The 12,518-nt window shown below is 40.5% G+C and overlaps 1 protein-coding gene across 2 annotated transcripts in view; it reads left to right on the top strand.

Annotated features, from left to right (window-relative positions):
- Positions 1–11,468, top strand: part of METTL25 (methyltransferase like 25) — a gene marked incomplete at its 5' end in the record, with an annotated part of 49,773 nt that extends 38,305 nt beyond the window's left edge. For both annotated transcript variants that reach the window (XM_083463099.1, XM_083463098.1), the window contains 4 exons: positions 786–879; positions 7,787–7,861; positions 8,793–8,864; positions 11,182–11,468. In XM_083463099.1, coding sequence (XP_083319225.1) covers positions 786–879; positions 7,787–7,861; positions 8,793–8,864; positions 11,182–11,286 — 346 coding nt within the window. In that variant the 3' untranslated portion in view covers positions 11,287–11,468. The remainder of the gene's footprint in view (positions 1–785; positions 880–7,786; positions 7,862–8,792; positions 8,865–11,181) is intronic.
- Between the last annotated feature and the right edge of the window lie 1,050 nt (positions 11,469–12,518).

Here is a 12,518-nt window from a genome sequence, read left to right as displayed (position 1 = left end):
ACCCAAGGTTGAAGGAACACTGGTCTACATGATACAACTATGGTCTGTATAATAGAGTCGTACCTTGGATTCCAAATGCCTTGCAGGTCAAACGTTTTGGCTCCCGAATGCCCCAAACCCAGAAGTGAGTGTTCCGGTTTGTGAACATTCTTTGGAACCCGAACGTCCGATGCAGCTTCTGCAGCTTCCGATTAACTGCAGGAGCTTCCTTTAGCCAATCGGAAGCCACACCTTGGTTTTGGAAGTCAAACAGACTTCTGGAACAGATTCTGTTCAACTTCCAAGGTACCACTGTATTTGTTTAGTCGCTTAGTCGTGTCCAACTCTTTGTGACCCCATGGACCAGAGCATGCCAGGCACTCCTATATAGGGCTGTATAATATCTTATTTTTTTAACATGCAGGTATAAGTATTTTAGTTAATACAAATGCATTTGGAATCATAGCTCAGTTGGTAGAACACAAGACACTGAATCTCAGGGTTGTGGTTTCGAGCCCTATATTGGGCAAAATATCCCTGCATGGCAGGGGGTTGGAATGGATGACCCTTGTGGTCCCTTCCAGCTCTATTATCTATGATCTACTGGCATCCCCAGTCTTCTTTGATCTATGATCTGTATTCCCGATGAAGTTGAAAAGGAAACTTGAATAAATATAAAACAGTATTTTATGCATTTCATTATTTTGTTAGGTCATTCATGCTTTCTGTTAATGCTCTCTGTGGAATGACAATATATAGCCTTCTAACGCAACAAGAACAAAAATATGTCCTATTTATCATTTCAGTGATCGTAATATTGGGAAAGTATATTCTAAATCATCTTCCTTCTTGGATTATGCTCGAAAAGCTTTTAAAAAGCTTGAACTCGATGAGTCAGAGGTAAGTAGCTGATTACTCAATACATGCAATTCACCTTCATAGATGACAGTTTATTTCAGTGGGTTGTTTGCTAGTGGAAGTTCTGCTGCTGAAATCTGAAAGCTTACGTTGTCTTGACTGTTGCTGAAATGCATATCTACTGTAGATTTGTCTTAAGTTACACATACCTATCAGTTCCAAATTGTTGCAAGTGGAATATTTGGAAGATTTTATTCTGCTCTTCCAATTTAATTTCCTGTAATTGATAAAAAGCAAAAAGTTACAAATCAGTGATGGTGGAATAGCAGGAATTGCAGATGCCAAGAACATTTATTATTATTATTATTATTATTATTATTATTATTATGCAGATGCCAAGAGCATTTATTATTATTATTATTATTATTATTATTATTATTATTACTACTACTACTACTATTATTATTACTATTACTACTATTATTACTATTATTATTGTCTACCCCACCCACCATCTGGCTCAGTTTTCCCAGCCACTCTGGACAGCTTTCAGCAGAACATTTAAAACAGAATAAAACTTCAAACATTTAAAAACTTCCCTAAACAGGGAAGGATTCCTTCTCCCTCTTCGGACACAACATCCTCACTGTAAATATTAAATAGTGCTAAAGAGAATTATTTGGATTTTTTTTCTGAAATAGGGCCTTGCATAATATACTAAGGGATTTTTTCTGTATGTGTAATAAATAGTATATATATGAATTCGTGCATATGGTAGAAATTCTGTTTATGTCTCTATTCCCAGGGAAATGGAGACCACAGTCCTGTGCACACTTGCTATTGAATAAGTCCCATTGAAATAAATGGGGGTAGTGTCCAAATGATAATGCGTTGGATTGCACAGCACATGTTCAATAGATATGCTTTGAGTAGGTTTTTTTTATTAAAAATATATATCACTAAATTAGCAATATTTGTTTTGTCAGTAAAATTTGATGTTCTCCAGAACATTTTATTTCTGAGAAGTTTTTTTCTCCCCACATATGCGGGAAGACTCACAGATTATTCTGTTTACTGAATTGCATTTTCAGTTTCTTGCCCTTTTTTGACATCATCTGGAACTTATTGCTACATTTATTGGATATAATGTGTGTTTGTTATTTCTGGTGTTTTCTTTTTAACAAGCTTATATTTCTAAAGAAAACCTGCAAGAGCCATTGTTCTAATGCGTTGACATTGGTTTTACTTCAGGCAGAAATCAAGTGCCTGTGATCTAAAGATCTCTTCAGACTAAGCAATTTGGATTGAAGCCCATTTAATTTCAATAGAGGAAGTTACTTTAAAAATTGAGAATTAGTTAAAAAAGAAACTTAACACACACAACTATGAGGTTATTAGAAACACGCTGTAAGCAAGGCTCAAATGGATCCTGGGTCACAAATTACAAACTGTACAGCATTTCCCAGGATATGTGAACATGGTTACATAGCAAATTAACAGAAAGTAACCTTTGGAAAAAAGTGGATAAGATTAGTACCTAGTGATTTGTTACTTTTACATTTCTCAATAAGGACCGGAACGTCATATCTTGTCACCACTATTTTCTTCTGTCCTTCAGCCTCTCTTTTTGAGAAGTTCAGACATGGATACCTATCTTACATTTTCTGTAGAAAAGGCAGGTACAAAGAATTAATTCAGTTTCTCTGTAGCTTCTTACCCCCCCCCCCTTAACACACCTTATCATTCAACAGTCCAAGTTCCTCCTTATCCTGTTTCTCTCTTCTCCTTTAGCTCAAACAGGAGTGCAGGCGCTGTCTTAAACCCTTTCCTAAAGCCTCTTTGAAGTAGCTCTCACACGTGAGCTGCTTCAAGTAACACTTTTGCACATGGCTTTAATACCCACTCAGCTGATGTGCAGGGATTAAATCCTGCTGCCTTGGCTGTGCAATCTTGTTCCCTGCTGGGAATAGGGCAGCACAGCCAAGGCAGAATTAAACCTTGTCCCCCCACCCACCAGCTGATTATCACCAGTGACAGTGGCTGATGGGCATGGTTTGAAGAAAGTGGCCTCACTGACCACATTAGAGCCTCTGACAGGGTTAGTCTTTGGTCTATGCTCTCCTTTAAGGTCAAGCACTTCGCCTCAATTGTCTTGGTTCAGAGACTCTAGTTTTAGCATACAAACACATCCACTCTGAGTATAATCCCACCTGGAAGTGCCAGGGGATTGAAACTGGGACCTACTACATGAACCTTCTACCCCGGGACCTTCTACTTCTGGGTTGTGATTCTTCCCAAAGGCCCAACATTATGGTTCTCTCCATGGGCTCTCTCCCATTATGGAAGCCATGCCGTACTGTATGCTCATTTCCCAGTTCTACCTCGTCGCTTTTTGGGTGATCAGAAATATTTTCACCCTCATTCGCTCGAGATAATTTGTCCTGATGAACTGGATGCTTTCCAAATTTGAACAGCTGCACCCCAAGGGTTAATTTTAAAAGCTGCTCTGCAACCTTTTTGATGTTAAGTACCATCAGTGCCAACCTAGTAGTTCGAAAGCACGGCAAAGTGCAAGTAGATCAATAGGTACCGCTCTGGTCGGAAGGTAAACGGCGTTTCTGTGTGCTGCTCTGGTTTCGCCAGAAGCGGCTTAGTCATGCTGGCCACATGACCCGGAAAAACTGTCTGCAGAAGCGGACGAACGCCGGCTCCCTCGGCCTGTAAAGCGAGATGAGCGCCGCAACCCCAGAGTCGTTTGCGAATGGACTTAATCGTCAGGGGTCCCTTTACCATCAGTGTGGTTCTGCTCTGGTTTGAGGAGAGCTTATCGCTATTTGAAGAGCTGACTTGTCACAAAACACTCCCCAGGGACTAAGAAATCCACATCCCTTGTCTGCGCACCTCTGTATAAACCACACATGAGACCTCTCAACTCAGCCTACCTAGCTGGCCCCGCTTGTGAAACAGAAAGCATCTCACCAAAAGCTGGCTTGCAGGTCCTGGTTTTCAGCTTCCTATGCAGAAAACTACGTTTTGTTTCCAGGAATTTCACCACTGTGGCTTACTCATCCTACCAGCCTGTCTAGTCAAAGCATTGTCAACCTTCACACCAGGCAGGCTAGTTAGCATGCAGCCCAGACACCTGTCAAACATCTCTTTGCGCTTCTAAGGAGTGAATCACGCACTACTAAGACACACACACCCCAATCCCTGGAGGTGTGTCCTCAATGTGAGAGGATATCAGTTAGTCCCCCAAGGAATGAGTCAGCCTTAAGGCATCACTTTTCTTTTTCTTGGAGTGACACCCTCTTTCCTTGAGAACCTCATTCTTCATGACAGCAAAGGAGCTGTCAAGTGAGCCACAGAAGCTCTTGGGACATTAAACTACAAGCCTGAGCATGCAAGCAAGGCAAGGAATGTGGGGGAATTGCCCTTCTCCCTACTTGCTTGGAGAAGTAGCAGGTGCCTTCATTAGGCACATTGGGTTGATCTAGTTGTTCTTCCCAAGCAGAGGTTGTCTCGTTTACTCCAGTGTCAAGGAATTCAGAGTTCTTTGTTCATGTATCCAGAACTGATGAACCAGAAAGAAGCTTTGTAGATTTGATAGGTGCCATTTGTTTTGTGAGATATCTCTTTGGTACATGCAATTTCAGTCGTCTGCATTATTTATTCAGGAGTCTCACCAAGTTCAGTGGAACCTATTCTCAAGTAAACATACCACCTTAGTGTGTAGGTGTGTTTTGTTTTGAAGCTGTTGAGGGGTTTGGTTTGCCATTCCTTATTAACTTGAGTTATAATGCAAATAGGTCATCCGAATCTTAAATTGTAACAAGCATTTCAGCAAGAACAGTTACCAGCCAATTGTGGAAAGGAAGATATAGTCCTGCTGTCAAAACGGGATTATGAAAGGTTGCTGTTAAAACTGTATAAAGCACATATATTAATGCAGTATTTCAAGGATGGCTGTCATTTAAATATAAACCAACATATAATCTGTGTACTGCCGGTGCCAAATTCCAGTTTAATCTGATAAGGAGTTTTAACAGCTGTAGTATTTGCAAGAATCACCTAGCAAACTACAGACTTCACTTTAAAATATGCAAACCGAAAATCCCCAGCACCAACAAGGTGTTGGAGAAGAAGGAACCAGTCTGTGGCAGATAAGCATTAAGAATTGAATATATGACATTTCATTTGAGGCATTCCACTGCTGTCATAGTGAGCTGATCTCTCCTTTTATGTGAGCATTTGCGTGGCAGGATGCAAGGTAATCTTTAGTTTGTACCTCCTGTTTTCATTCTAAAGATGCTGTAGTTTAGAGATCGGTATAGAATAGTCTTCTTTTGACTCATTTAGCTCTCTTCATATCTCCTTCACGTGTAAGGTATGAGAAGCTTTCTTGGATTTCCTATGAGTCAGTTCAGACATAAGCAAATTGTGGTTTGGCCATCAATAATAGGATTCAAATTGCTGCACTTCTTTTTTCCATCCCTGGTTTAAACAGATGTCTCAATTAGGCAGCATGGATTGTGAAAACCATGGTTTGTTTCAACATCAGCATTGAAAGCCCAGTTTACAGTTTTGGTTTTGGGACAAAACAGTTTTTGCAAACTAGGAGGGGAGGCAGAAAAAGGAAGGCATAAACCTCTAGCCTATTCATAACAGCCAAGCATACTTTAGCTGCTACATCTTAGTGGGGATAGTATACATCAGTCTTCTGGGTTGAACCCCTGCCCACTTTTTACTTTAACTTCCCTTATGATGAAATACATTTCTGCACTTAAAACGAGATTTTAAATTGGGCCGCAAATACAGAAACTTCATGCACCTTCACCCCCTTTCTCCAAGGCCTTCATGGGCAGCTTATCTTCTCCCACATCCCCTGAAAATACTGTATTTTTTGCACCATAACACTCACTTTTTTTCTCCTAGAAAGGAAGGGGAAATGTCTGTGCGTGTTATGGAGCGAATGCCTACGGATGATGGGGGGGATCTGCTGCAGTCGTGAGCAGAGGTTCCATGGTTCCCCTTCCTTCCCTCCTCTGTGGCTCGCTTTGAAACAGCAAAGTGGGAGAAGAGCCGCTGAGTGGGGAGGAGAGAGGGACAGAGAGCCTGCTTGCTTTAAAGGAGCAAAGCAGGAGAGGAGAGGAGCCTTCTCCTCTTATACCCCTCTTCTGCATTATTAACAGTATCCTTCTCCACCCACCCCACGCGTGTTCCTTGTCCCTTGAGTGCTTTTCCTTCCCTCCCCACTTAAAACGTGGTTACAAAGCACGGATCCACATGGATCCTCAGGATTTCTGCACTGGATCACCCCAAATTCACCATCAGATCACATAGCATGTCCATGGCTACAGCTTGCACCAAAAAAATCATGCACCCACTGTTGCCTGGGGCCGCAGTGGTGCAAAAATGTGGTTACAAAGCATGGATCCACATGGATCCTCAGGATTTTTGCATTGGGCTACCCCAAACTCACCGTCAGATCACATGTCTGTGGCCACAGCATGAACCACAAAAATCATACATCCACTGTTTCGTTTAGAACATTTTTTTTCTTGTTTTCCTCCTCTAAAAACTATGTGCGTGTTATGGTGGGGTGCGTGTTATAGAGCGAAAAATACGGTATGCTTTAGAGACACTTTGGACCTTCCAAAGTATGTGAGAAGTGAAATAAGATCAGCAGGGGGAAGGGGGAATTGGGGGGGGGGATGACCTACACACACTGCTGTCTGCAGAAGCTTCTGCCAGATCCAAGCCCCTTTCACAAAGCGCTACTTACGTTCATAGAAGTGCACTCTTGGATTGAACTCAGAGTTCTCAACCTTGTTCCAAGCTTTTAATCTTCCTCTTGTGGAATAACATAATTCAATAAAAGCAAGTTTTGAATCAGTTTATTTGATTTGTTTGCAATAGAAGATGCCTGAGAAGTTTAACAATGGGCTACAACCTATGCATTCCCTTTTACCCGTAATGTTGCTAAAATTTCTAGAAGCTGCTCTCAGTGGTATTTATCCTTGCCCTTCTCCTCCATTCACTCTCTTACATACAGAAGCTATATTCTCTGACTTACCTAAGCTGTTGGTTTTCCTAGTTTTTGTTGGTGGCTTGTAGCATATTTGGGCTGAAACCATACATGCAATTATGGACATGGTTGGAACCACAATGTGAATGCAGGCCATTGGCTGTGGAATATGAGGACCAAGTCTTGAACTACCTTCCCTGTATAGTTGCTGTTTGTGTGGTTGCACAACACACTGCTCTGATAATATTTAAAATACAGAGACCAAGTAGAAAAGAAGGATGATGTGCTTACTCCCTATGGTTGCATAGCACGAAGGGCATCCATATGATGTACCCATGTCAGATGATTTTCCTGTTTCAAAAGTATTGTAGCTACTTTGAAACATTCTAGAATGTTGCCTCTTTTACCAAAATGCCCTGCGTTTCAAGGAGCCTGGCCTTGTTTTTAAGAGATTCCGTATTTCATATTCTGATGCCTGTTTTAAGAATGCTTCCCCAAATGTAGAATGGCTACCCCATACTGTATGCAAAGGATCTAGGAACATTGTCTTCACTTCCAGTAGAGAGCACCAGCCTTACAATGCAATACCAAACATGTTAACTCTGAATTTATGTCCCACTTAATTCAACAGGTCTTTCTTTCTAGTATAAATGTGCTTAGGGTGGCATGCGTAGAGTGATTTTATTCCCCCCCTTTTTTTAAAAAAAGTGTAATTTCGCTGTAGAGCAATAACACAGGTAAGAGACATAAACAATTTTGGGAGTGAAAAATAAGTCCTGCAAAGTCATTATAGTAAGTTGGAAAATTATTGATTGTAAAATGAAATTTCTGTTGGGTTTCAAGTATTTTTAATTAGAGAAAATAATTTTAGTATCTGCCTCAGGTAGGTTTTAATTGCCATCATCAATTTTCCTGTTATTGCAGATTTCAGACAGCCTCATAATGGAGTACTTTGAAAAATACAAGCACAGAATGAATGAGCTGGAAGCTTTTAATATGGTAAAATCACAGTTCCAGAAAAGTTGTTTTGTATGTTTATGTTAGGCCACAGTTGGGTTGTGTTAAACTTTTACGATGGGGTGGATCAGTTTATATTGTGATATACTCTCTACAGGAAGAAAAAAACCAACCCTTAACTGGGAGCATATTCTCTTCCAAAATTATATTAGGTGTCAGTAGAATAATGAGAACATATGGAGATTCTTTTTCAAGTATAATAAATGTAAAAAAAAAAAAAAGTTGGGCTCCTTTTGAACCCATATTGGTCTCTGTTCGTTCCTTTTAATACATTTCATTGTTGGTTCCCTTTTAACAAGATTTCTGCCACTTGCAATGTGCTTTGCATGCTGAGTTATACCTCAAAGCTACTTAATAATAGATGCCATGCCTATTGCATTTCACAGACTTTGATCTTTATTGCACTGATTTTCTGAAGATGTCCAATAGGGTAGACTTGGCAAGGTTGCACTTGTACTGTTTCTTTGGCAGTGCCCACCTTCCTTAACTGTTTTGATGGGAAAGAGTTGAAGAGCCTGGTAGTAGAGGATCAATGCCAAGGGCCGTTTTGATAACCTATCATGAGAAAAAAGATTGTAGCTAATTATATATATATATGTAACTAACAAAATTTGCATAACAAATTATTGAATGACTAACCCCCTGCCATGGACAAATTCTGTCTTACTAAATGTACCTCCTTGTCAGCCTGAGTGAAAAACTACTGGCCCAGTACCTTTGAAGTTCATAATTAATCCCTGTAAAATAATGAGATGAAATATATAAAAATTTCTCTGTTTTCAAAGAAGTGTCTCCTGAAATGTACAAACAACAAAACAACCCGGAAACTGTATTGGTGGGACATTACTTGTTTGCGGTAATGGAATTATATTTCTCTTCTGTGGCTAAACTGGTGGCTAAATGTTTCTTTCAGCTGAAAGTTGTTCTGGGACCTTGTATTGAGGTGCTGATTCTTCTAGATCGTCTCTGCTACCTCAAAGAACAGGTAATTCTTAGCAACGTGACACAGCAGAATAATACTTTTTCGTATTAAGAAAACAACAGCAGCGTGCATGATTTTCACGGATTTGGAAAAGTTTTAAGTGTCCAATCCATCACTCCCAATGTTGTGCCGCAGATGTTTTTACTTTGGGAAATCGGTTGCAGTAAAGTTTTTATGTTCTTTTAATTGCATGGTAAATTACCAGTAATAAAGAAACCACATTGCCTAAACAGATATTTTGACTGTTAGTAGTTGAAGTGCTCAAACCATTTTGACTTTGCATATCCTGCTGTTTTCTGCATGATCTTAATATTAAGGTAACACCTTTATTTAATATGCAACCAGTTGCTGTTTCCAACAGGTATGTGTTTGTGATGCATGGTACCTTCAGCAACACGGTTCATCCCTAGCTGTTCAAGTAACATGTTAACTGATCCAGAATCAAGTTATCATTGATATGGACTACCAGCAATTTCAATGACTGTCTGTAGCAGTGTTATTTGGTTCATGGGAATTTTTCGGTCCATAAACACTTCACATTTTGCTACCTAAGAAAGCCGGAGTCTGTACCCTTGGACAAAAATGTGCTCTAATCAGCTGTAATCTTGGTGAAGGATATGTTTTAAGCTTACTACTTGCAGACGATTTTACATATTCATCCGTTCTCATGCAAGCACTGGAATCACCACACTCACAACGATCTCACTTGCATACTACTCCAGAGATTGACAAATGTATGAAATGGACCATTGTGTCAGTACTAGAAATAAAGGGGGTGATTTTCCTCATCTCGGGAATGAGAAATCACTTCTTCTTAGAAAGGCTGGTGGTGAACAAGCTGCGCTTAAATCTGTACATAGTGATTTAAGTAGGAGAGTTGTCTTATGTTTTTTTCCATCCTTTGACCCAAGGAGCAAACTGCATGCATGTTATTGGGGCTGGCACTGATAACATGCAGTGAAATTTCTGCAGAATATCTGACTTTTCGCAAATAATGAACCATTGAATCGATACCTAACTTTTCTTCTTCTTTGCTTTTACAAGCACATCCATTGAGCTGCTCTGCTTTTCCTCCACAATTTTAAGTCCTTTAGAGAATCATAGAGAAGATTTATCCTAAGGGAGTTTTATTTTGTCTGCAGTGCAGCACTCGAACAATTGATTTATAATAAATGTGTGCTTTTCTTCTTACCGGGTTTTTTTAGAGGAACTGTTGAAATATTTAAATAACTATGTAACTTTTTTCTTTTTGCAAATGCCAACTAGTTTTAAATTATGAAAGCTTCAGTTCCACGAGCCCCCCTTCAGCAGGTGCACATAAAACAGCACTTCTTCTTCCCCTGGATTTCAAAAACCAAAATATGGATTTCAAAAGCACTGCGCAAGTGGGGCTGGAAGTCAGAAACTTCACATGATGTGAGGTTATTACTTCATAGACCTCTAGTAATCTGCACAGTAGTATTCTGAATTCACAAGAAAAAAGGGAAATCATTTCAGTAGCATTCATCACTGACTTAACTTTACTAAATTTACTGTTGAATGAGATTTATGCCCATGCTGCCAGCATATCTAGCATTGCTTTTCTGTGCCGTTCTGCTAGCGTTAGTTATTATTGTAGTTATGCCAGTGGCAGCACAAGAGATTTTGGTGCCTGAGGCTGCAAAGCCAAATGATGCCTCCTGAGCATAATACATATAAAAAATAAAACAAATAATTGACAAATGTGCTGCCCTTTAATGATACCTCCCCAATCTGCCTTTGGCCAGCCCTGCCATACAGCTGACATAGCAAAAGTTGGCATAAGATATTTTGACTTTGTGTCGGAAGAAAAAGCAACCCAAAGTGATGAAGGCACGTTAATGAAGGCACTTCTCGTCTCACCTGCCTACCTTGTTTAGATAAGAAGTTCTGTTAACTTATGCTGTTGCTATAGTGCAGTCTCCTGCACATGTTGACAGAGGGCAGCTCATAATATCAGCTTGAAGGAGAATGTGTGAGGCAGAGCATGGGGGAAAAGTTCTGCCTTCGCTTCTTAAGACAGCTGCTGGGCTCTTGGGCTAGTGGATAGTTTTAGTAGCAAATTCACAAGAAAATAACTAAGAACAATAAAACAGCCTCCTTTCAAAACCATAGCTTTTGAAATTGTAATTGGCAGCAGTGAAACTTCAAGCAAACACTGGAGGATGAATGTTAGACACACTTTGTGTGTAACAGAATTTGTTCAGTGAATTTTATTTTTTTAGGAAAAAACATATTGCCGTATCTGAGCTTTCAAGTCAAATTCCTTTCTGATGTACTCTGATCAAGTATTATTTTACAGGACAACATTGCCTGGTCTGGACTGGTAAAATTATTCGATCCCATAAAATCCCCCAGATGCTATGCAGTTGTGGCTCTGAAGAAACAGACTTTCACATGCAAGTAAATTGATCTAATGCTGGGAACTGATACTGCTATTGTACTTTAAACACAAAGGTTTCTTTTTTACACTTACTCTTCTGTTATCAACTGTTCTGTTAATGGCTTCTTTTTAAAGTTTTAATGTTTTATAAATCAGGAAATATGTACAAGAAAAACAAAAATAAACTATCCTTTGTATACCATCAAGTACCTGTAACATCAAGTGTGAAATTTTACCTTTGCCTTACGTGGATAGTACAACAGGATTGTAAAATTTCCATGAAAAGTAAGCCAAGCAAGGAGTAGAAGAGAGAGGTCCATGATCATATAAAGGTAAAGGTAAAGGTACCCCTGCCCGTATGGGCCAGTCGTGACCGACTCTGGGGTTGTGTGCTCATCTCGCTTAAGAGGCCGGGAGCCAGCGCTGTCTGGAGACACTTCCGGGTCACGTGGTCAGCGTGACGAAGCTGCTCTGGCGAGCCAGCACCAGCGCAGCGCACGGAAACGCCGTTTACCTTCCAGCTATAAAGCGGTACCTATTTATCTACTTGCACTTAGAAGAAGAAGAAGAAGAGATTGGATTTGATACCCCGCCTTTCACTCCCTTTCAGGAGTCTCAAAGCGGCTAACATTCTCCTTTCCCTTCCTCCCCCACAACAAACACTCTGTGAGGTGAGTGGGGCTGAGAGACTTCAAAGAAGTGTGACTGGCCCAAGGTCACCCAGCAGCTGCATGTGGAGGAGCGGAGACACGAACCCGATTCCCCAGATTACGAGACTACCGCTCTTAACCACTACACCACACTGGCGGTGTAGGGGTGCTTTTGAACTGCTAGGTGGGCAGGAGCTGGGACCGAACGATGGGAGCGCACCCCGTCGCGGGGATTTGAACCGCCGACCATACGATCGGCAAGTCCTAGGCACTGAGGTTTTACCCACAGCGCCACCCGCGCCCCCATGATCATATATCCCACTTTAAAGCTTTTTAGATCATTTATCCGCTAATCCCTTTATACTGCCATCCTGAATTTTTGTTCTGAAGATAGACAATGTGAAAGAATTTGAACAGTTTGGATCCTAGAGGCTTAAAGACGCTCCCCCACCTGCCAAACACATGTGGAAAAAATAGTTCAGGGACTCAAAGCTCGCCTGTCTAGCCTGACATCAGGTTGGTAACTTTATCTGGCAACTGCAAGTTAAGGAAGAGGCCTTGTGAGATCTTAATTCTTTGAATTTCTCTTAACATCCTGGATGGTAA

The sequence above is a fragment of the Podarcis liolepis genome (assembly GCF_965112155.1).
Source record: "Podarcis liolepis genome assembly, chromosome: 10".
Classification (NCBI taxonomy): domain Eukaryota; kingdom Metazoa; phylum Chordata; class Lepidosauria; order Squamata; family Lacertidae; genus Podarcis; species Podarcis liolepis.
The sequence above is the reverse complement of the archived record's forward strand: the minus strand, read 5'-3'. Positions and strand labels throughout refer to the sequence as shown.